This window comes from Anopheles moucheti, chromosome 2, assembly GCF_943734755.1.
Source record: "Anopheles moucheti chromosome 2, idAnoMoucSN_F20_07, whole genome shotgun sequence".
NCBI lineage: Eukaryota > Metazoa > Arthropoda > Insecta > Diptera > Culicidae > Anopheles > Anopheles moucheti.
Genome location: NC_069140.1, coordinates 52,424,845 through 52,450,033, shown reverse-complemented (window position 1 = coordinate 52,450,033; position 25,189 = coordinate 52,424,845). Strand labels below are relative to the sequence as shown.

The window sequence follows — 25,189 nt, the reverse complement described above, 5'->3', positions numbered from 1 at the left end:
GCGCAACATAATCCAACCTTAATTATGTATGATAACATATCTGTTAAGGTAATCAATAAGCAATTATCAATAACTCGGCCACCGGCGTTCGAACCGAAGGCATCAATTGTCATCATAATTTAGCCATCGAACGTTCCCCACCATACCAAGCCGATACAACGGAGCGTTCCGGGCTCATCGTTTCCCCCAAACAAATATGCAAACAGCCAACCGAAACCAGCGAGTGAAGCACAACTGTGCAAAGTGAACCCTCCGCCGACTCGTTCGCTGGTCACGTTGCAGCAGACGTGAATTGGTGACACCGTCGACCGTCTGCCGTCCGTCCATGTGCCCCGCAACTCCACAAACGATACACACAGCACGGCGCGGCTCTTCCTTTCTAGACAACAGCCAGCACAACGGCGCATGAAGAAGACATAACAAAATTAATACCGGCAATACGTAACCACACGACGAATCCCCAACAAACGGTTGGTGGAAGTCGCAAGAAGGCGAGGGGACGGCGACCGACAATGTGTGCAACAGCACGGAGTCCTGGCGCGCGCACTACCCTACACAACATTGTAAATTTTCCAACATTAAAAGGAAAACCGGCAAAACACGCTTCCAAACACCAGCTCGAACGTGTTCATTTAGGACCGCCAGTAGGGTGGAGCAACGTTCATTTCATGTGCAGGGTTGGCAAACCCTGATACATAAGTATTCGTAACGTAACATGAACGCATGCAAATTCATTCTTGGCAATCTCGCACAAATAAACGGCGAGAGAGAGTAAGGCATTCATCCCCTATGAGCCCCGCGCCGAATGCTCCCCAGGGGCAGGAAGGGTGCGTTAAGAGTGTGAACGGGAAACACAACACCGGATGCCCAGCCGGTAGACGGCCTGCTCGCTAACGATCAGTCCGTTGTCAACAGTCGTCCGGAACGGTTCGGTATTTAGCTCGTACCGCCAGCAACGCTTATCGTATCGTTGACTTAGAAGATTAAAGCAAACTCTTGGGTAGGTTAGTGACAAATGAAAGCGTGATTGTGCCGTGTTGTGATTTACTGGTGACAGTGTGTATATTTTATTGGAAAATTGGAAAGTGTGTGTTGTTTTGCCGTTAGTTCATATTTTGAAAATGTACGACACATGGTGAACTTCCGTGATGTGTTACGTTAAAATGTGGCAAATTAATTAAAGTGCTGACATTAAGTGATTCTTATCGGATAGGAGCTGTACTATCGATTCCTTTAGGAAAAATTACGTACACACATCAAAAGCAAGAAGCCGTACCGTTAAAATATGTGTCCTTGTTACCGGAACGTGCATAGGTGTGCCAGTTACTACAAAGAAACCTTGATCACTGCGTAATTCCGTTTTACCATCCAGTAGCTCTTTTGATTGATCTAACTAAGCACCATTCAGCTTTTTTATTCAGCTTCCCCTTAAAAAGCAACTCTTAAAATTTCGTTTATTACGAAAACATCGAAACCCTACAACGGATCACCCATCCTCACAAGCTACAGTGCGCGTTCGTGTGGCTAGATGTGTTAAATGTCACGAACCTGTGCCGTGTACCTTTTTAAACTCATTTAATGAATTTACAATGTTCCTTTGCTGACATTTATCGTCTCTGGTAGCATAACGACATTAGCAATATGATCGCTAGCGGTAATTTCTTCGCTACAACCGTTGGGCGCGTTGGAGAAATTCTTCCAGAAGCTTCTTTCCGAACGATCAAAGAGGATCGCTGTGTCGCTTTGGTATGGAGCCATCCCAAACCGTCACCCGTCATTTGAGTGAGCGCCCTACACTCTCACTAAGGACTCTGCCGTTCTGTTGTTTGGAAATTCAAATGAGACTTCGACTTACCTCGGGGCTAACGTGTTGACGCATTGCACAAACTTGGTAGCGAGAAAACTATCCTCCCATCTGTGTTTGTACTTTTCGCCCAAATCCCGTTCCTTTTGCAGATAATTGTCTTTTAACAAACGATTGGTATGAGAGCAGCGCGTAGAGTGGAAATAAAATAAAAATGATTTTTATTCGATTGTGATTACAGCTTGTGATTGTGATTCTTTGTAAAATGCGTTGAACGCTTAATTATCGTTTGTGAACCAAAGAGTTACAAATGGGACGATCAATAAGATGTGACCGAAAAGATATTACAACATGCATGAAGATTTTGTTTCGGATTGCTAGCAAAACCCGTTGATTCTACATTATTGTCCGCGTCAGGGGATGGAAAATGTGATTGAAATGAGATGCAGTGTATCCCTGAATGTCCATTCAAAAACGGATTCAGGCGCAGACCCTGACGGTTGTACATCACTACTTGATTAGCATCGACCGATAAAGGTTGCAGAAGCGCTGTAGTGTCGATCGCTGTGCTCCCTCTTTTCAATGAAGGCCCATTTCTTGCCAAGTATGCGTGAAGTTAATACAATAAAGTATAATATTAGTTCATAAGTATCAGGGAAAATAGCTTTCAAATAGACAACTTATAAAAACGAATTAGGTACCTCTTGAACATTACAAAACCACAACTACAGTGACTATTTATATCATAACATAACCTAAAATCACACCGTTAGACAACACAAAGTTTTTGTTATGGTGAATAGGTGTGACATTTTAAAATAGCTTCCTGGACGTAACTTTTCGGCTTCCTGGACGTAACTACCAACAGGGATATGGTACAAAGTTTTACGTGCAGCTTCCCAGTAGCTATTTGCAGCATTGCCCGTCTCGGCGGGGTGCCTTTGCCCGCAATAGAAACCCCGCCCAGTGATACGTTCATAACAATTGTATCTACAATACATCTCGATTTATTGCCGACAAAATCCCCCAACTAACCATCGTCCACATGTGCTGATCCTGATCCGTGGGCTGATGGTGGAAACGCGGTTCGATGGGGCGAAAAGCAATGTCCAAGTTTATATCAAACCTTCCGCAGACATCATTTACAGACAGAGCGCAAAGGGGTGATGGGGGCAGAGGGACGAAATGGTCGGGATGGTCGGGCACACAACCTGCACGGCTGCCCCAATGTGGCACGTTTTCCAACCAACCGCTACGTTACCTAACGGTGGGAGGAAGGGGATGGGGGACAGGAAGAAGGCTCCGATTACGATGAATGCAGGAAAATGTGGGGAAAATTGTTGGAAAATTAAAACGAGGGCGATATAGTACGCAACACATACAGTGCGTTAGTTACCGACCGGGCTGTAAGAGAGAAGCCAGGTAGTAATTGGAAACAGAACTTATCCAAAGCAATGGTGAATATTGTTGTCATATTGCGGAGTACATAAGGACGGCATAATTCAATTCAATTGATAAAGGAAATATTGAGCAGAAGAGTGGTATTTGAAATCTATTTTCAGTCACTATGACCAAGTGGGAGTGACATTTTGTGGATGTGTTGTTATCATCCTACGTAATCTAAAGTTTTATTGATTATTTCCTATTCAATAATCGCCAGAACCAATCGTTCGACAGTGATATTTCCATATCAGGAAACAAAAGCTCTTCTGATGGACTATTTGAGGTTGCAAACAATTGAAGGTTATATAGTCGTGCACCTTAACGGTTGGTTAATTGGTGACAAAAGGTTGTCGTTCGAATCTCATCTTGACCCACAGTCTTCCATGGCCTACTCCAAGCTTTCTGCTAGTCCTAACAATAAAAAAGAAAGGAAGGATATTTAACCATCATGTTTAAGGCTTTTAAAAACAAAAAGTAACACGTTCGGGAGGTATTTAACGGAGAGACGTTAAGCGGTTACTACGATTTGTGTCTGATCGTTCAGAAGTAGTTGAAGATGTACTAGCAAACAAATCGTATACGTGTGCGATCTTACACACCTCTTACGTGTGTTATGTTTTAAGCTCTGTTTGTTTCATTGTACACTCTCACAATCCCCAGCTCAATCAAGCGGACAGCCGTGATATGGAGTGGGTGCACATTCTTTGTTGTATCTGTTTCATATACTTAGCGCGATAGAACGCACTACTGCCTTGTTACGACACTCTCGTGGTGCAACATGTGACTTTCCGAAGGCATACAGATAACACACGGAAAACGGAAGGGTGGTACGGTGGTCTGTTCTCCCCGTCTCGATCTTCCCTTTCCTACGCCCTGGCCCACACAAACAGCATTGCATACACGTAATCGATCGTCTACTAAGCGTTTCACTGTGCGTTAGTATGCGTTAGTACGCTTCCAAGTCTCTTTCACAACGCGAGTCGCGGGTCGCGTTCTATCTTCTCTATTCTAACATTTCCCATCCCTTTTTTTTCTACGCTTCCGTCCATTTGTGGCTGTTGCCTGCAGGCTTTCATTTTGTGCCGACGGTGTTCCAACACAGCTAAACGTGTGTACGTGATTTTTTATGATCATGTTTTGCAACTGACTCACATCCACAAGGGAATTAAGTGGACAACCATCCCCTAGTGGCGGTGGAATGTGGCGGTTTTGTACTTTAGTCAGCAATATTGAGGGCATCTTCCCCTGGCTCCTGATGGACATAATGGAGACACGCAACGGGAGCCAACCTAGAAGGGGGAGAGCTGTTATGGCGATGAACATTTTTCCTTTGCCCACACCGTTGGTACGGTGAGCTTTATTCGGGATGCGCTCAGTCGTAAGTTGTTCACTGGCCGAATCGGTTTCTTGTTCGAAAGGTCCTGCTAAAGTTTGTGCATTTTCATTGAATGTCATGCAAGCGACAGTGCAATTAGTGTACAACAAGTGTGATTATTGTTTCAGTAAGCTTCTGTTGTTTCTTACTTGCATCGGTGCTTAATTTTGTGTAGGAAAAATCGTTTTTAAGGTTGGATAGACTATGATCATACTATTTTAACACTTGAACTGTTGGACCAGTCATTTCGATTGCAAAAAAAAATTACCTTTCTAAAAATTTAACTTTCTTTGAAGCAATATTCTAACAAATAAAAAATCTTCAAAAAATAAATTAAAATCATATTACAGCTCTTTTTAAGTGTGATTGTGATAGCGCAAAAATGCTTCATAGTTCTAGACATTCTTTTTATTTAACGCTTTGATTTAAGCTTGTTCGATCCTATGACCTGGGGCAAGAAAATCAAACTCGGTACGGTTCTGTAATGTAACAACCCAAGGTCCGGTTGCGGGCAACAATCGCTATCTCGCCCACCATCATCATCGTGTAAACCGTGCAATTTGCTATAACCTCCAACGGATGCCGCACATGCAGCGACATGTGAGAAGTGCGCTGATGACGCTGCCCCTATACAGATGAAGTACACCGCGAGAGACAGCGGCACAATACCGGCAAAACCGCGGCGATCAAGTGTTGCACGGCGCGCAACGCAAATAAAAACGATAGTGCAATTGCGCTTTGTTGCACTTCTATGTGTCTCTCGCTATCACTCTCTCAGACCGGTCGTGTTTGTTAGATTTACCGGTGGTTCATATGTGTGCTAGTTTACTAAAGCAATAGCAAACTAGCAATAGAGAACGTGTTCAGCGTTAGTGTCAAATTAAACAATATTTAGAATATGTGTGAAGTAAGTGAACGAACATTACTAGCTTTGAGTTGTGCAGTCCATCGAATTAGTTGTGCGTCCCATATTCACGTGTTTCCCGCGTGTGCTTTTCAAGACAGCCACACACAATGCACTTCTAATTCCCATCCAGTGGTGCATGATTGCAGCGTGTTTGTGATCGTAAAGAGTGTAAATTATATTTTCGTTGTTCCTCAGTGCCATCCTTCCAATCTTTAACGTTACCAACGTTGTCGTCAACCGTTCAAAAACATCCAGTGGTCTGTTTAAAACGCTATATCAATGAGGTGTCTGAAAGATGGTGGATGAAAAAAACCATTTATTAATACACAAATACATAGTGCTTTCTAAGTTTCAGTTGACTAAATATATCTTCTTTGAATTCTTTCACCATCCGTGCACGATTATTATAGAGCAACTACAGCGATGCCATCCATCCAGCGTACTGTGCAGTGCGTTAGTGTTTGAAAGTGTACCACACGAAACGATAACCAGCATCAATGTGCCGGGAAACAGTGGCGTAGAATAAATACAGTGAAATTGCAACAAAAAAGTACAATACAGCAGTAACGACACCGTGTGGAAAAAGACATAGCAGAAGGTGATTCACAGCGAGAAACGGCGTATTTAAACCGCGTACAGGACAGGCAAACAAAATGTCCGCTACGGGGATGGAAAACCTCGAGGGTGCGGACTCGACACATAACACCAAGGTGTCCGATTCCGCCTACTCCAACAGCTGCAGCAACAGCCAGTCTCAGAGAAGGTTTGTTTGTTTTTTTTTTCTTCTTTTTATTCGACGAATATAAGCTCACATTAAGCAGCATTTGTGGTAAAGGAATTTAAGCAATGCTTCGAAAAAGGCCATAAAACACTTTTTATTAATAATTTCCAATCCATCGCGCAGTAAAATAGCGAGAATGCCATCTAAAATAATTATTATATTTGCTATGTCGAATATTGGATAAATTTATTCCCAAATATATTTATGGTTTCTAGTCCGAATGATACGAACACTTAAATATTGCAATTGTTTATTTTTTGTTAATTAAGACGCATTGTTTGCCTCTTAATAAGGGCTGTACAACAAAATTTCTAGTGTCTTGTTGAAACTTACAAACAAGTTTCAATTTTAACAATACACACTAAACAGGCCAAGGATCACTAAACAAGTATCACAATATAACAACATAGAAGGTTAGATTTCGGGAGGATAATTAGGTGACCTAGTCCTGCTACAAATGTTTTTTGTGTGATTTTTTCTCATTTTTCCAAATCCCAAAAGCAACAGGTGTGTTTCATTATAATTTCACATATTTTGCTGTTTTAGTAATTAATACCATTTTAAACTTTCTATCTTACCTACTCCCTTTTAAAATTAGCTGTTATTTGTAGTCACGAAAATTAGTATAGTTAAAGAAAGCCGAAAATGAAAGGCCCAGAGTTCTGGAGGTTATTGTGCCGATAAAGAATAAGAAATATAAGATGAAGCTTCTGCTTCTTTTTCTCCTTCTCCTTCTTCTTCTATTCGAGTATGAACATTATCCTGCTATGGTTGGCTGTACTATGTTTAATCGTTCATATTCAGAGGCTTATCCAAACCCTAAATTGCCTCTCTACTTCCAATAGTCATATTGCCGAAGATAAAGCATGGAATAATATTTTAGTGTGAAACAATGCTCATTTTCGAAAGATATGATCATTTTAATGTACAAGATCGAAAGCCATTAGTATACACAGATTAGAAATTTTGTATTAAACTAATTGTCCAGTTTTACAACTACAAGATAATAATTTACGAATGCCCTTAGCGCTAGTACCATTTTGTAGACCAATTTCGATGTATTATGTTGTGTTTTACAGTGTGAAATAATAATAGTGCATCAAAAACAGCATTTAAAAGGATGCGATATTGGTTTAATTTAAGATAACACGATGAAACACAACAAAATGATAGAAACAATAATCTATGTGTTTGCATTAAATTGAAAAATGTTTTTTTTTTAATCATTTGAATATTTTGACTTATGAAGAGGACTAAATGAAAATAATGTCCTAATCTTCAGTTTTGGGTCATTACGATAAGAATTTCAAAGTTTAATCCGATTTGGATAATGTTTTCGTACTTTAGAAATGTATTAAGTTCAACTTAATGGTCGTTTTAAAACTCGCAACAATTACCTATTAATAGTTTTTCTTGCCGGCCAAAATTTTACACAATATTTCATTAAAAAATGTCTTCAGTCTTCTGTAATAGTCAGTCAAACGCTTTAACCAAAGGAGAAACAGAACTTAAGACCCGCACAAAAAGCTTCGTATATTAAACCACAAACAATTCATTTTAATCACTTATTTGTACATTTAACGTGTAGCATTACTGTGTGAAAGTGTGAATGAGATTTCCAAAGTTCGTACAGTGCTAATTCGCACCAGCATTCGCATTAAGGGTAATTAAACAAACGCACCTTTCAACAAGAATACAAGCCACAGCGCAGCTCATGTGCACCAGCTAATTATTCGCATTCTTTTTCTCAAAACCTCCTCAAGTAAATAGCACTCTTACGAATGCTTTGGTAACTTTTTCGGAACACGTTTCCAAACAACATTTCCCTCTTCGCTCAAGCGTTCTTGTCACGTGTTGTAGCCGGTGTTTCTCTCAAGCCTCAGGCGAATATTGCATGTGCGCTTATACAACGCAAACACAGTGTGAGTTTTTTCTTCATCCTCAACACACAAAAACTTCCAAAAAGTTGACTTTTTACATCTGTTACCAGGAAATGACGTTCGTTAAAGCAAATGACAGAAAGCATAAGCATAGCTTAGAAACTAATTGTTGATTATTCTGCAAACAATTGGCAGAAGTTTTGAAACAATTTTAACAATTATTTTAATAAGTGTTTAATTCTACAATATATTATAAAACCCCAATCTGGTACGATACTAACACGCCACCCGTTTAACATTTCGATCACTTTCAGTGGAAGTTCCAAGTCACGCCACAGCGGTAGTAACTCGTCCGGCAGTAGCGGATACGGCGGTAAGGCTTCAACCCAGGCCAGCAGCATAGCGCCGATCCCACAGCAAGCCGCCAAGCGCAACAAGGAAAAGGATCGTAAGAAGAAGAAGCTCAAAACGAGCGCTGACAGTGTTGTGCCGGGACCGAATGGATCGTCCGCCGGCACTAACACGGCAGGACCCTCTGCCGGTGGTGCAAGTGCCGCCGTTGGCGTTGAACAGCAGAATCTGTCGGGCTGCGGTGATCCGGAACCGATGGATACGATGCCCGGCATTGTTTCCATTAACAGTGGGTCGGCCGTACCGGGGGATATAGGTGCGGGAGGCTCTGGTGGGCAAACGTCCGTTCATGGCGGAGAGTCGAACGATCGTCACGAGTTGAGCGGAGTCAGTGGCGGCAAGTGTGCGAACGGGGTGGAACAAGTCAGTGGGGGAGTGGCCGCCGCCACTGCTGCAGCCGTTGCAGCACAGATCATCGGCGATGAGAACGGTATGTATCCATCCGATAAAAACGGGATCAATTCCCTATTATCATTCATTCTTTCTTATGCTTTACAGCTGAGGACGACCACATGTCGCAGGAACAAATGCATCGGTCGAGTGACGCCACCAGTGCCGATCTGCAGAAGAAACTGATTGCGCAAAGCATTCTTCCCGGACCGGCACCACTGCCGGCCGGTGTAGCCTCCATCGTCAATTCGATCGCTACCGGTGAATCCGACCACAAGTCGTCCGGAATGAGAGCCGGCGGGAAAGTCACCGGGGAGCATACCGTATCCGGCAGTGGCACACTCCTCGGTGTGGTGCTTGCCGAGCAGCATTGTCAAGCGAAGCAACAGCAACACCATCACGGCTTGCAGCAACATCAACAGCATCCCAAACAGCAACAACACTCGACGAAACCGGATGCAGGTTTACAGAGCCAACAGCACGGATTGCATGTATCGCAACAACATTCCTCTTCCCAGCATCAGCAGCAGCAGCAGCAACCGCACCACCACCACCACCATCACCATCCACTGCAGCCCCAGCAGCAGCAGCAGCACGACAAGACGGTGCAACAGCCGCAGCAACAATCAAATACGCCGCGCACCAACAAACCGGACGTGGAGGATGGCTTCTGCTGTGTCATCTCCATGCACGACGGGGTCGTGCTGTTCACGACGCCCAGCATCACCCACAGCCTCGGCTTCCCGAAGGACATGTGGTTGGGTCGATCGTTTATCGACTTCGTACACCCGAAGGATCGGGCCACGTTTGCGAGCCAGATCACCTCGAAGGTGGTCGTGCCGCTCGGTGAGTCGAAGAGCGGCCAAAAGGATCAGAAGAATTCCCTGTACGTGATGTTGCGGAAGTATCGCGGCTTGAAGACGGCCGGTTTCGGCGTCACCAAAACGACGGTCAGCTACGAACCGTACCGTTTGGTGCTGACGTTCCGGGAGGCACCGGCCGAGAATGCGGAGGTCATGAGCGGACGTAGCATTCTGCTGATTATCTCCGCCACACCGGTCAAGAGTGTGTACAAGGAGCCGAACGAATCTCTGTGCGAGCGGGAGCTTAAGTTCAATACGCGCCACACGACGTCCGGGGTGCTGAGCTACGTCGATGGGAATTCGGTTGAGTCGATCGGCTACCTGCCGCAGGACATTCTCGGCCGGTCGGTTATGGAGCTGTACCATCCGGACGATATGCCCATCCTGCGGAAGGCGTACGAAACGGTAATGGTGAAGGGGCAGACAGCGGGCGCATCGTTCGTCAGTCAACCGTACCGCTTTCTGGTGAACAACGGGTGCTACATTGTGCTCAGCACCGAATGGACGAGCTTCGTCAATCCGTGGTCCCGTGAGCTGGAGTTCGTCATCGGCAACCATCGCATCCTGCAGGGCCCATCGACGGCGGACGTGTTCGTGTCACCGTTCTACTGCCAAGCGCAGAATCAATTTTCCGACGAAGCGCTGAAGGAAGCGAAAATGATCGAGGAGCAGATCCTGCGCATGCTGAAGGAACCGGTCGCCAAACCGTCGGACATGGTGAAGCAGGAGGTGTCCAAGCGGTGCAAAGCACTCGCCTCGTTCATGGAGGAGCTGATGGACGAGGTGGCACAGCCGGAGCTCAAGCTAAACTTGCTGAACGAATCGGATTTTACCTTCTCGGAGCGGGACTCCGTGATGTTGGGCGAAATATCGCCGCACCATGAATACTTCGACAGCAAGAGTTCGTCGGAAACGCCGCCGAGCTACAATCAGCTCAACTACAACGAGAACCTGCAGCGCTTCTTCGACAGCCGGCCGGCAATGAACATCGAGGAGCAGATGAAGATGGACTCGTCCGGCGGTACCAACACGGAAACGATCGGTGACGAGCAATCGCACGCCGTCAGCCCGAACCAGCGCGAGTTTAGTGCGAGCGGGGGTGGCGGTAGTGGCGGCTCGGCAGGGAACTTCAGCTCCGAAAGCAACGCCCAGATGGACAGCACGACCAACACCACCAGCAACACGGGCGGGACGGGCGGGACGGGTACGTCATCGGGTGGTGGGGGCAGCTTTCAACCACCGACCCTGACGGAGGAGCTGCTCTGCAAGCACAACGAGGACATGCAGAAGGTGATGCTGAAGAAGCACCGGGAGGCACGGATGGTCGCGCGCGGTACCGACAAAAACAAGAAGGGCCCACCGGACAAAGGTGGGTACGGGGGTGGCACTGTTGGCCACGGTGTCAAGCGCGGATCGTCGCACTCCTGGGAGGGTGACGCACACAAAACGATCAAGCACCAACACAATCCGGATCCGAACGGTGGTTGCACTTCCATTCAGCAGCAGCAGCAGCAACAGCAGCAGCTGCTGCAGCAGAAGATGGGCCCGGTGGCACCGCATGCCCTGCAGCAACAGCTGCTCATACAACAACAGCACCAGCAGCAGCAACAGCAACAGCAACAGTTGCAACAACACCATCAGCAAACAAATTTGCATCTGCACCACAAAACACAGCACGTGTCGCAGCAGCAACATCAGCAAGGGCTGTACGGGCAATCATCATTCCAGCAAACGACGCTGCAAAATTTATCCTCAGGACACCTTCAGCAAACGCAGCACCAGCATCACGAACAGCTGATTCCACACCAATCGAGCCAACAGCATGCGTACCAAAGTCAATTCCAGAGCAACGGCTTAGGTCTGCCCAGCCAGCCGGAGAGCGTTCTGGCAGGGAACCAACGGTCGTCCTTCAACACGACCTTCACGACACCGTCGATCCTTACACCGCAGATGACGTACGGTACGCACAGCGGCAACATTACCGGCCGCACCGGCGACCTTTGGCCACCGTTCAGCGTGAGCGTAACGACCATGCAGGCGTCGGCCGGGGCCGGAACCGGAACGACCAGCTTTGTACCATCGCACAGTATTTTCCCAACCCTGTACTATATCCCGGCGGCCGCAGCAGCAGCAGCGGCAGCGGCCGCAACGGCCACCTCACAACCGGCGCCGGTAGCCGCACTGGAGACGCTACCGCGGATGAATCCCATCACCGTACCGTACATGGCGGCCGGTGTCATGTATCCGCATCCGCAGCTCTACCAGCAGTCGCTTCTGTATCCGCCAATGATGTACCACGCGATGCCTTATCAACCTCTACCACCACCGTGCGGGCTCGACAGTGACACGCGCAATGTAAGTGGCCCCCGGGGGAAGTGAACAAACAGTGAACAACACACCAAACAACACACTCTCACAAACACGCACATACATTTAACGAAAAAAAAGCACATACATCCTCCAACCTCCAACCACCACCAACAACCACCACCACCATCTCCAACGAAATCATCCCCGAACACGTTACAGTGGGGCGAACGGTTTACTTCGTGTTGTTCTTCCGGCATCCATGCATGATTTTTGTTTTTGACGACGAGGATGCTCCGGAGGTGATGAACAGCGGGGAAGCTGGAGTCCCCCCCATTCCTTCACCATTTGAACGAGAATACGAGGTAAAAACAATCCTGAGGTGGAGCGTCACACGCTGGAGACGCTAATACATTTAAGGATGCTTAGAACGGGGCTCTCGATCCGCAGTAGGAGAGGCCCGTTGCTTCACTGTGGGGCTGTTGTTGTGTTGCCTATGGTGCAGCAGTATTTCAATACCTTTACCGTAAATGCTTAAGCATAATGAATCTTTTGAAGAGTGCGGAGTCATCGACTCTCAAAAGATTTATGAATCCTCAGAGTGCCCTTGGACGACTAAAGCGGAATGGTAATTGGGCCCCTTTGTTGGCAACTGATGATCGCGAGGGGGTGGGGAATCTTAGAGGATTCATGAATTTTTCAAACAGAGATTCGGATTCATTCATTCGATTCGAAGATTCATTCTGATTCATGAATCTAAATCAGATTCACCCAACAGTGTTTGACAGAATTCACCATACAGAGGACATCTACACTACAAGCGAATGTTGTTTTTTTGTTTTCTAGGTAAAGGCTCCTGTAAAGGATAGCACTGAGGCAGCCAATTTCCTATTTTTCAGGATAGCAGCATTAGCAGCACGTGATTACCATCGAAAAGCGCGCAAAATAGTAAAACCCATAATCCAAGAGTATTCGTTTCCTTTACAGCATCATTGAGGTTTCCTTCCTACAGGCAACCCTAGATCTAAAGTCCATTCGGACGACTGTTAACTCATTCGCTTATAGACCACGGAACTGATCTTCGTACTCCCCTTTAAATTCCTTCCATAGCATCAACATCAACAGCACCAGCAGCAGCAACAACGGCAACAGCAACAGCAGCAGCAACAGCAACGGCTACAGTCCCAAACCGGTCCATCGGCAGGTGGCCCCGGACAAACGACATCCGGCGGTATTGCTGTCGTGCTGGGAACGACCGCGGGCGGTCAAACTTCAGCACAATCCTCCGAGGTGCCTGGTACGACGGCGACCGGTGGCCATACCGGTGGCAACAGTGGCAAGCTGCCCGCACACATTACAGTGCCACCCTCCGCCGGTAGTGGCTCCCAATCGCAAACACCTTTCCAGCGTCCATCCTCACAGGCAACATCCGTAAAAGCCGAACCCGGATCCGCATTGGGTAGCATTGCATCCGCTTCAATCGTCGTTAATCGGGTGAGTGGTGCACACATTTACTTGCTTATGAGGCATTTCACCCCCAGAGCCTTCAACGCCATCACTTCTGCTCTGTTTGGGTCTACCATATCTCCTCTGTCCATGGGAACTGCCAGACAACATAACTTTTTAACTTCGCGTAGCATAGCGTAGTTCCTTTCTTTTATATGAAGTGGAGTTCACGAGATAAACTCGCTATCGCCTTTTGCATTAGCAAGTTGATGAATTTCGTGTGCAAATGTTGTACTTCCATTTTTGGATTTCGTCATGCACTAGCTGCCAGTGGCATGATAATATCTCCTGCTACTGGAACCGATGATCCGTACATTGATCTCTTAATAATGCATCCATCATTGTGCCCATCACGAGAGGATCTCTAACTAGAAATCCGATCCCTATTTCCACAGCAGGTCCACTTTAGAGCTGAACGTGTTTCCGATAACCTGCTAAGACCTGGTAAAGGTTTCTTATTGGCCGTACTTATATTCTTCCTGTCCTTCTTTATTGATCATCCCTTCAGGCATTCTCGGAGTCTTCAAAGAAGGATCTTACCGATTCTCCGCTCATCTCCAACGTCGACTGTACCGATTGTGCACTGGATGAAGTGCTCGATAAGCACTGCGATGGTATTGCGACCGGCATAGATCGGCGCGTGAACGGTAGTTCAAGACATATCGGGCAGCTAGACAAGTTACCGAGTGGCGTTGGTACCACCGGGATCGGCGCAACCGGTGGCACTGTAGTCGGAATGTGTGAAGTCAGTGACGATATGGATGAATCGAGCTTTTCCAGCTTCTACTCTAGCTTTCTCAAAACGGACAACTCCTCCGAGGGGCAAAACGGTGCCGAGCGCAAAGAGTCGAGCGAAATGTGCTGGGAAAGTGGTTCGAATAATGCGACCTCGAATAATCGGATGCACGGAGACGGTTGCGGTGAATCCGGCAATCAGGATACGCGTGACATGGGAAAGCGGAGTGGCGCGGGTGAGGGAACTGGTACTATGGTACGACCCGGCGGTGCTAGTGCATGCCGTGCCAAGCGACGCCCGAATCCTCCATGGCTGGACAATGTGTGTCAGACGAAGGACCTCATCTACCGCTACCAGATTAATGAACGGTCTCTTAAAGAGTTGCTGGATTCAGACAATTTGGCGCTGAAGAAAATAAGCCAGGTAATAATCCGCTACTTAACCTATAAGCTGATCTTACTTAACCACCATGTAGGTCATTCTGAGAGTCTGTTTCCCGTTATAAACAACTTACTTCATGTGCTATCTTTAATTTTTCTTCTGCACAGCCCATTTTAGTTAACGACCAGCTGGGTCAGCTGTACCTTGATCTCGAACTGGAAGGTCTCTCGGCGAAGCTGTCGCTTAGCGAAGCCACATCCGGTAGCAGTAGCGATGACTGTGACACCAAGGACAAAGCCAAAGTGAACAAGCGCAACATGAAGTACAGTAAGCTGGTCATGATCTACGAGGAGAACGCACCCTTCCCACCACCGAACGATTCCGAACCATAGTCATGTTCTGCTCCCGACGGCAGATCACCTATGCAGTATTCTAGATTTCGTTTACACGTTATACAGAGATACACACACCTAAAACATAAATAGATGAGATATAAAGGCAGGGAAACTTTTGCTACAGCTAAGCAACAATGGATTTTTATACAGAAAGCAGTGTTTAAAGAAATCGTTTGTTCCTAAAGTTAGATTACCTTTATATGGCAAAGTTTTAAATAATATTAAGTATTAAAGGAAAAAGATTTAATATATTATATCGGTCGTTGTTATATTTTCTTCTTTTGTTTTTTTCTTGGTTTGTCAGAATTTTCTTGCCCTTCCGCCTCGGTCCGTTGCCGGAACTGGCGCAAATCGGAACAGAACAGTACCGTTTGCGCCCAACCCGCATACTCTCCGTAGATCTCGCGGAATTTGTCCGCCACTGTCACGTACTGCCGGTCAGTGACGTTTTGCGATTTGGCCAGCATCGGTAGGTAATGTTTCGCCAATTGAAACACGTGCGTATCGACGGGAATGGCCTGCAGGTGCCCGAGCGACATCAGACAGATACAGTCGGCCACTTTCGGTCCGATGCCGGGAAGCGATAGCAGCTCTTTGTGGGCTGCTTTATAATCTAACTGGCAGAGCTGCCGGAACCATTCGAGATCACCCAGGTGCAGAATTTTCTCGGCAGACCGTTGAATGTACTTCGCCCGGTACCCAAAACCGAGTTCGCGTAATTTTTCCTCCACAGTTGCATCGGCCAGTGCAGCCACTGAAGGAAAATTGTAATACCATGTACCTTCATATTCACAAATTTTCTCTCCATAGTTGCGACAAAGCTTTTCGACCATATCGGAAATGCTGGCGATAGGAAAAGAAATGGAAGTTTACGTTCCAGGGGGTTTCGATTGTTTTGCAAGCTTATCAAACACTTTGCTCACCGTGATATGTGATTGTTTTGAGAGCAGATAAAGCAGAACAGATTCTCTACCGGGTCCTGATTCAGCTGCCGAACGGCATAGAACTTGGTGGCACTGTTTGCAAAATGGTCATGGCATTTGATCCACTGTTGGTAATGTTGTTCGAGGTCTACATCGAGGCGGAAGTAAACGCGTAGCAGCTGTTCGTAATAAGACACCGGATACAATAATCCTTCTCCAGTGCCATATTCAACCGGTTCTACCACCTTCAGTCGCACCTGTGATAGATTGCTCACTGGGGTGCTAGGTTCGTGCATGGATGATGATTTCGCTACATCCTTGTTTGCTCCATTGGGATAAGACTGTTCTCCCACGATACGGTATTGTAATTCTCGTTCCGTTTGTCGCAGTATCCATACAATGTTTGCAAACACGCCGATGTATTCATTATCGATCTGATCCGAATCCGTAGGTTTATGGTTTTTCCAACTGAAAACAAACGGAAACCAGCAATGCCAAATAGTGCGGAACAATACCGTAACCGTAACGTAAACTTACCGAAAGCTTTGTCCACCTAGCAAGGTAGCTTTCAGCTGCAGCTGATTAAAGTCACACAGCAATGACCGCCACTTGGTAACAACGGACATTATCGAAACATTCGATTATACATCGATTGCCGAGTGCTTCGCGGTTAAAACGTTGATTTTGATCCCAACACAAAATATTGCGTTTGTTTTGACATTTGTTTGAGCGCGCGCCGTTGTGAACGGTGGTCACACTCTGTTCAGACGAGAGAGATTTACCAGTCCCACTGTGTGCAAATGGGAGCAAAAAGAGGACATGCTATAATTTTTAGTACAACATACGTCTGGACCGGCGTACAGCCAGTTCCCGAGATACGCTATTGTAGCGGACCGCTATAATCCGGGAAAAATCCGCGTAACTCGAATTTCCGCGTAAGTCGAATCCTGGTGCAATTTCGTTTATTCCTCAATGTCACAGAGTCGACTTCCTCCTCTGCATTTAATTAAGGCAGGCGATTTTTAGAAATATTACATTAAAATATGTTAAAAACAAATGTTTTATGTGACGAAAGAGGTATTTTCGACCAATTTTTCACCATTTTGCTTAAATGTTGTGCTATAAATTAGCTTAGCTGTCAAATTTTCAAATACCGCGTATCTCCGAATCCACGTATAAGAGGATGCGCGTATCAAGAGTGTACTGCCTGTACATTCTTGTACAAAATGACTTTAGAAGTTTTTTCTCTTGATTTTATTATCTAGCGAAACTTCTTATATCCCACTCATACGAGAAAAGATGCAGAGCCTCTAAAAAGATGACATAGACTCTCCATTCCTTACCCAAACGCAGGCAAGGGTGATATATCTATATTGAAGGGAGGCAGAATAGTCAGCGTCTGTTCTCCGTGTCAGGGCTGTTTCTCGCTTTTGCTATTAATTGCCACGGGACTCCAAACAACAGGGGGTTGGAGGAGCCTTCCCCAACACATGCGCAACCTATGGAAACCAAGAAGACTTTAATCGGAATAACAGGGAACGACACTCACTATGAAAAAGAGTTCATGATTAGATACTCGGAAGTTGGAATTGCAGATACCTAGCATCACCAAGGAGTAACCTTATTCTTTGGGAAGGAGTGACAAACGAGGAAGGAGCAACGAGAATAAAAATTTAAAACACTTTCATTTTTATTTTGTCACCCACCGAGACTACGCTCATCCCATTGTGTCGTGTCAAGATTGTGTCAAGGGTAGCTTCAAACCCTATGGTAAAGGACTACATGTTACCCATTTTCTTCTTTTACACGGAAAACGCTGAAAATTAGTCAACGAAACAAAACAATGCAATACAATAATAGTATTTTTCTCAATTTTACCCAAAATTGTACTCATTGTATTGTTTGTAACATGTGTGAACGATACTTTATGTCGCACTAATATTGAGACATTTAAATCTAAATGTTCTGCCCCACTCAGCAGAAGGCAGCGTGGCCGAGTGGTCTAAGGCGCTGGTTTTAGGCACCAGTCAGAAATGGCGTGGGTTCGAATCCCACCGCTGTCAAATATTTTTTGTCTTTCGTTGGGTAACCAGCATTTCATTGTAGTATACATTGTAGTATTGTAGTTCATCTCCGCATATCACATATATGCTTATTCATCCTTTTGTAGAATATCATTCGGCTTTATAGAAAATTTTACAAGTGATGTATGCAAAGTGAGTAACTGTAACCTCGCGATGCCGGGAATCTAACACGGGACAAAGCATACTCCTAAAATTATGCTAAACTGGTGCTCCAGCACAGGATAGTTTTTTTGGGTTAAATATTGAGTCGAATCAGTACTGGTATGTATTTCCTTCAAACGGAAGGGCATTGCATTAAGTTGGCGGAAACAATACCATGCCAGGAATGTATTGTCTACGTGGGCGATCTGGAAGGGTTATACGGCTACTACATTGTTCGGATTTTTTCCCATAATAGCCGGTTTGGCCCAAACAACAGGTGAATTGAAATGCACACAAAATCGTGGCATGCATTGAATCGCGTATGTTGAGAACGCTACATCAGTGCGTAAAAGGTCTCCGACGACGGGTCAGATAGCGCTAACGAAAAAGAAAAGCGACAGATAAGAGGAAGAAAAAAAAGGATAGGAAGGAAAAAGGAAAGGATTTTTCAGCTGATTCGTTAGGAAACGCGTAGTTTTCTAACAGCGTACATGTATCATATTTACATATCACCGCCTTCACCCCGAATAAAGTGCTACTTTAAAATGAGAGAAGGAAATGCCCTCGGCCGAATAGCTTTTAACCTTTAAGCTTAAAGTGTTAGCGGAGACGTGCTTCCGCTAATATAAAAATGACAGTAATGTCATAAACTAAAACCAAGCAATAAATTATATTTTGCTCAAAAAAACGCATTTAGGTAGCATAACAAAGCATTGTTTATTGTTGTTGATAATACGGCAAAAGCCGTCATACTAGAAGAAATGAATAAAATAAATTTTGTTTATTGTCAAAACGTAACAAACGGATTATTGTTTCGTGGCACTTAAAGAAAGTAGATTGGTTTTGAAACATAATCAATCACCAAAGACCAAAGAATCAAAATGCACATTACACACCGCATTTCTCAACAGGGGATGTAGCTCAGTGGTAGAGCGTTCGCTTTGCATGTGAAAGGCCCCGGGTTCGATCCCCGGCATCTCCAGGAAGTTTCTTTTTGCCAACGTACTCTTTTTTTTCGAACTACTAGTAAGTCGCGCGAGATCTGTATCTTGCTAACTATGTTAGCACTTCGCACGCAATTGATCATACGCAATTGAGATTTTTTTATATTTGTAATTACAGTAATTACAGTACTACAAGTACTACAAGTAATTACATTACTTCATTACTGGCCATGTCAGCACGTGCTCGACTGTGAGCGGGCCAAGAAGAAGTTACTTAAAGTTACAACAAGAATTGTAACATTAATGTAACTATTTAGAATTCCTCACAAGGTAACTTGACATTTAGCGTTGAATAAAACTAAATGTGAAATGAACGAATAAAGTTTATATTTCTGTTGTGTACATATGCTTTTTTACGGTAAATAACGTTTTCTTGCAGTATTATGAAAGCTATACAAAGAAAGAATACACAAGTTCATAGAGTTTTTATACCTCTATTGGTTTCCATTCACTCATCTCCCATATGGTCTAGTGGCTAGGATATCTGGCTTTCACCCAGAAGGCCCGGGTTCGATTCCCGGTATGGGAAGATTCTTTTTTAAAACTTTTTTTTGAAAATCGCTCTATTTACACTAAGAGTCTCCAAGCTTTTTAGACCACGGGTCACAATGGTTGAAACTACCGTAGTTGGAGGCCATTTACACATAGGCTGGAGGTTCTCTAGGGCTGCACATTGGAAACCTGATATACTACACGATAGTAGCTTGCGGTTTATATAACTTTTGACGGTTTTATTATAATCTTTCTCATTATTTTTCTCATCTCATATTTTTCAGATTCTTACTGGAGAAATGTTTCTTTTAAATGTAAGATCATTCGCAGCATTTGCTATAATTCTTACATGATTTATTTATGTTTGACTTTGAAGTCAAACTTTCACAATGTGCATGCTACAATTATAGTTTGTCATTATGTAGGCGAAATGAAAACCATTTTGCTCTTATGAGTACATAATATGCATTAGGTAAGAGTATAAATTGTATAAAGCCGCACTTACCTTAACCATGAAAGCTGCGAGTATGTGGTGTTTAAATACGACCGTCTGCTTGCTCTCTTCGACACGGTCCTGTGGCGCAATGGATAACGCGTCTGACTACGGATCAGAAGATTCCAGGTTCGACTCCTGGCAGGATCGCTTGCAATACTTTTTTACCACCTATACACACGTAAAATTTACTCTTTTGGTCTCACATTCTCATCAAAAGCAAGTTTTGTTAATACATCGATCGCGAATGAACGCTTGATTTATGACACATTGCTCACACAAAGCCAACATCTTCGTTTGCTTCAATTTGTGACACTAATTCTTTACAACATTTGAATATTCATTTCGGCGGTTCTTCCATACTCATACTCATTCTAGTTTATTGCACTGTGGATGCCTATTTACCGTTACGTTTGCTAATGAAACAATCCTAACCTATATTCTATAATCAGAAATTTGGACACACCGACACACGTACACACTCATATCCATATCCAAGCAATACGTTTTAGCTAAACCTAGTTTTAGAACTTTTCAATACTTCGTGCGGACATGTTTTGAATCGATGAACATATTTTCCCATAACTACACACAGAATTTGCTATCTTCTAATGATTTACAACACCAAGTTCACTAAACGATAAAAGTTATTCACGCTTTTGCACAAAACACAGATCACTTGACGATCGTTTGACACACACTATCGAAACACTACTGCAGAATGACAGTTCGTTTTCTTCTTACCAGTTTTGCACCAGTTTGCCAGCACTTCCGCGATAGTGGCGTCGGTTTCAAAAATTCGTGTCTGTTTGGATGGATTTTGTTTAATAATACATTAAACTCATATTGTGCGTGTTTATAATTGATCGTAATGATTATACTGGGTGACTTAGGAACTGTGTTGTATCGTGTCGTGAGTGTAGAAATAGATGTTTTACTCGAATAAGTGTAGTTTACTCAGTGTTTGCGGTGTCGCGGGTTTGAAGTTCGTCGAAAAGCGTGTGCCATTGTGTTCAGTCTTGCGAATGCCCCTGCGACAGCGTATAATTGAAAAGTGTAAGCAATCTCAATTAAATCTTCCGAAGCGTCTCATTAGCAAGCTGTCATCGATCGATCTTCCGAGGCTTTGTTTTCGCATCAGAGCCGGTGCAAGAACCGGTGCTTGGTAATTTGCATGCCTGCTTGGTTCGTTAAGAACACCGGTGGCATTGCTTCGCAACAAGCCACCGATTATGACACGATCCGGGGACTTTTGAAGCACCGTGTTATGCACCCGGTCAAAAACGCATGCAAGATAAGAGTGAAAGGTTCGTTTGCTTCTTGTCCCCAGCATGTCCACTGGCAATAAAGGACATTTTTCATCCAATGTTTCTACCCTGTGGTTCTTTATTTCTTTGTTCTTTTTTAGACAGTAAATGTTGTACAGCACATGAAGGTAGCATCCAGCCACACCTGTTGTGCACGAGGTTCATGTGTGGACAGTTAATTGCGCAGCGACAGTTTGAAACCGGTAGATGTCCTGGGCCAGACCAGAGAATAGCCAGATGGTATGAAGTCGTCAGTGCCGATTTTAAGTTGACCAAAATCATGGCTAAAGTGAAATTAGCAGATGAACCGATGCACGGCAGCAGGTGATGCGTATGATGAGCATGATGCTAGGTCGAACTCGTCTTGTGGATGTTTAAATTGCTCTTGTCCCTTGTGTTTCGGATTGTTTCTGGCCTCTGAAACGATACCATATTAAATGGTAAACATGGCATCGAAGTTCACAAAATGAGAACGTGACGTGTAACATGTGTCACCCAAAAGGAAGCCACCCGTTCCTTTTTCCTGACGATGAAATGGATTAAAGTCGGGAAGGATTTATGGACCATCCCGTAAGGAAGGGTTTCCCAGCCGATGAACACTCCCCCTTTAACTGTTGTCTTCCGGGTTAACCGACCATGGTTCTTAGTGCATAGTGCTCCCTGCGTTGTCCTCCACACCCAAAGGGATTCATGTCCTTTTCCTCTCAAATGGGTGACCCTTACGTTTAGGAACCTTTTCCCTTTGCGGGCTATTCTATTCGGGTGCCATTCCGCAGTACTATAATGGTAGGGTAGTTTTCAGGTGCTTTGTTGGCAAGTGTGTGTATCCCTTTCATCTCAATTGTCCAATTTCGGCCGTAGGTTGTCGCGTTTTGGGACTGATTCTTTGCCTGTCCGCACAATACTGATTAGTGATGTGTCTCTTTTTAGGTGATATTTCGCATGCCGTAACTCTTCGCCTACCGGTCACACCGGGATTCTGCAATTGTGGTTCCATTGCCAACAAAAACGGCAAGAATGGTGTGACGATTGTGAAAAAAAAGAATCTGTTTTATTGCGGGTAAGTAAACCGGTTGATTACGATATCTTTCTTAACCTTTTTTTTTTGGAGGAATCATAAGATGAGTTTAGTGTTATGAAGCTTCCTCTTTGTTAGTGTATAATGCAATTGTTGCCGGTTACGGGAAAGCTAAACCTTGCAGAATAGGAAAATGCCATCGTCGACAATTTACACTCGAGGGATGAAAATGGACACGAATCTCGGTACGATCTGTTCTTAACGATGTGATGGAACAAAAGGGGTTTTACATCCCCAGGGTGTGTTACTAGTGCGGTACACACGTGTGAGGTTTGCTGTTAAATTTGATTGTTTGATGGTGTCACGGGTTGAGAGATGTTTATGATGATTTTGTACCATACATTTCCGCTAGTGGCTTTTTTTAAACAAACCACTGTGCTGCGTATTCGTTGTTACGCAGGTTCATAAGCAGGACTGTTTCATTTTCGTCAACTTGTTCGGAATCTTCAATGTAATTTCTAATGAGTTTACAAACAAGAGGTAATTTTTCTCTGTCACTACAGCAAATTAGCCCTTATTAAGTTATCAGCATTCTTTATCATTGTTGATCTTCCTAGTCGCGGGAACATAAAATGTTTCCACACAATTGTGTTGTAGTACGTCCTTTTTAAGTTTCACCTGTATTTTGTATTGCGGGTATATTTGCCCCAGGGGATGTTTAAATTACAATTAGCTGCTATTTCAACTGTTTCATTTTGTACTCTTGTCGAGAACGGACCAGCTTGTACTTTTTTCCTTTTTATGCAGTGCTTATGAGTGTAACCCTTTTGGTGTTCCGATTATCTGAATCAAATCTTATCAGCTGTAAAAAACGGATGAACTCCTTTTAGCTGCGTTGTAGGTTCCAATTACACCCGGGAAAATTTCGCCAATAAGCAATATCATAGTCATAAGTGCCACGATGTAATTACACCGTTATCTTTAGAAAAGCAGTCCCAAAATCATGCAGGGTACTTATTTAATATTGTTAATTATTCATTGAAGTCTTATATTACTGTATGAAATAGTCTATCGTTTTATTTGTTGTGAATTTTTAATGATGTTCCTACATCAGTGATAGGATATAAACTTCTTGGAGAAACAATCAAATATCATAAAACACACATTCAATGAGATTCAAATAGCACAAATATGAACGAAATCAGAAGTGTTGTCCTGGCGGTTGTCCTGTTTTTTAAGATATTGGTATATCTTGGTAAATGTGTTTTTCTAAATCATTTTTTTTTTTTTCAAATATTATATTGTAAATGATTATCTACTGATTACTAAATAATTATGTTTCTATCGATTCATGTTGGTTTTAGACAATTCAACAATTCAATATCTAACTAGCAGTTTATTAAAAATTTTAATGAGGTTATCATTTTGGGGCACCATAAATTGAATTCTCTTTTAGCTATTTTTGTTTTGTTTCCATATGTTTATAGACGAAAAAAGATGTCTGCTGAATTGCTCAACTATGTATGATAAAATTAATGATAATTCACCGATGCTTCTCCTAGGCAGACAGAAGATATCATTTTAGGACAGTGTATTAAGGCATAAGCCACAGAATATAGCAAAATTCCAAATTTTTAATTTTGTAGTAAAGTTTTACCAAGTGTGTTAATGTGTCGGATCATTTTCGTTGAAGAGCCACAAGGTAGTTACAAAGAACCGCCTACGGCACGGGCGCCATAACCTTTCCGACTACTCAGTCTGCCTCAGTTTATCCTAGACTGTTGGTTATTGGAAGATATATTTTAATGCAACTAAAATTGCAGCTATTGTCGCTGTCCGTGATTAACAAGTCAACCTTTTTTTAAAAACCTGGTTCATCTCTACTGTCTGTGTCAGAACGACCCATCATGTAATTGACATCATTTCAACAAGAATGATCAACCAGACGAAAAGGGATTGGAGCATGAACTTCAAAAACAGAACTGCACCACAACAGGTGCACACGGTCTCGTTTGGCTACGTGAGAGTTGCTGATGTTCGCCATGTCCCTTGACACAGCATTGCTACCAAAGCAGCTTCCATCTCACGTTACCCTTCTGTATCGCTGTCGCTGCAGCCAGATGAAATGCTGGAACCGGCTAGCTCCTCCAAAATCTTCGCCCTGCACTCGCATCGCCTCGTCCGCGCTTTGTTGATTGAAGTAGTCGTCCGTTCCTTCGGAAGTGAACGCTTCTTCTCGTTCGACCGTCTGACGCGCGTTGCAGGCACACGCCCCACATCATCTTGAGTGGCGTTGTTGTGCCGTTGTGCTTTGGCCTGGTTCGGGGTTCATGTTGTCTGGTGTGTCTGGTTTGTTCACCCGTAAAGTCCCGCGAAACCGAATCATCCGAACTAGCGAGATGGCAAGACCTGTTTCCGTTGGACGATCGCGTTTCAAAGCAACCCAAACCCTCCCCACATTACGTTCTGCACTTTTGAGCGTTCCTTCCAGCACGCTCGCGTTGTGCTTTGGTAAAAGTTCTGGCAAGCTTCTTCTTCGTGGTGGCGG

At 44.2% G+C, this 25,189-nt stretch overlaps 2 protein-coding genes and 4 non-coding genes across 8 annotated transcripts; 5 read left to right on the top strand and 1 right to left on the bottom strand.

The window, feature by feature from the left end:
* Positions 1 to 983: 983 nt before the first annotated feature.
* Positions 984 to 15,435, top strand: LOC128298136 (period circadian protein). 3 transcript variants are annotated; one of them, XM_053033879.1, is made up of 7 exons: positions 984 to 1,000; positions 5,940 to 6,292; positions 8,505 to 9,031; positions 9,100 to 12,209; positions 13,272 to 13,655; positions 14,176 to 14,826; positions 14,952 to 15,435. In XM_053033879.1, the coding sequence occupies exons 2-7, from the start codon at positions 6,183 to 6,185 to the stop codon at positions 15,174 to 15,176; spliced, it is 5,007 nt and encodes a 1,668-aa protein (XP_052889839.1). In that variant the 5' UTR covers positions 984 to 1,000; positions 5,940 to 6,182; the 3' UTR covers positions 15,177 to 15,435. The 3 variants fall into 3 exon arrangements, with proteins under 3 accessions (XP_052889839.1, XP_052889836.1, XP_052889837.1); XM_053033876.1 differs by lacking the exon at positions 984 to 1,000 and adding an exon at positions 4,632 to 4,749; XM_053033877.1 differs by lacking the exon at positions 984 to 1,000 and adding an exon at positions 5,415 to 5,786 and having other exon boundaries at positions 5,942 to 6,292.
* Positions 15,436 to 16,801, bottom strand: LOC128298137 (N-glycosylase/DNA lyase). Its single transcript, XM_053033880.1, has 3 exons — positions 16,640 to 16,801; positions 16,103 to 16,570; positions 15,436 to 16,022 (listed from the first exon to the last, which is right to left on the bottom strand). Exons 1-3 carry the CDS (start codon positions 16,726 to 16,728, stop codon positions 15,446 to 15,448), a joined length of 1,134 nt encoding a protein of 377 aa, XP_052889840.1. The 5' UTR covers positions 16,729 to 16,801; the 3' UTR covers positions 15,436 to 15,445.
* Positions 16,802 to 18,085: 1,284 nt separating this feature from the next.
* Trnal-uag (transfer RNA leucine (anticodon UAG)) lies at positions 18,086 to 18,165 on the top strand. The gene has a single exon. It is a non-coding gene; the product is annotated as a tRNA-Leu (tRNA).
* A 1,072-nt stretch (positions 18,166 to 19,237) lies between these two features.
* On the top strand, positions 19,238 to 19,309 carry Trnaa-ugc (transfer RNA alanine (anticodon UGC)). Its single transcript has one exon. It is a non-coding gene; the product is annotated as a tRNA-Ala (tRNA).
* Positions 19,310 to 19,788: 479 nt separating this feature from the next.
* Positions 19,789 to 19,860, top strand: Trnae-uuc (transfer RNA glutamic acid (anticodon UUC)). The gene has a single exon. It is a non-coding gene; the product is annotated as a tRNA-Glu (tRNA).
* Positions 19,861 to 20,393: 533 nt separating this feature from the next.
* Positions 20,394 to 20,466, top strand: Trnar-acg (transfer RNA arginine (anticodon ACG)). The gene has a single exon. It is a non-coding gene; the product is annotated as a tRNA-Arg (tRNA).
* Positions 20,467 to 25,189: the final 4,723 nt, after the last annotated feature.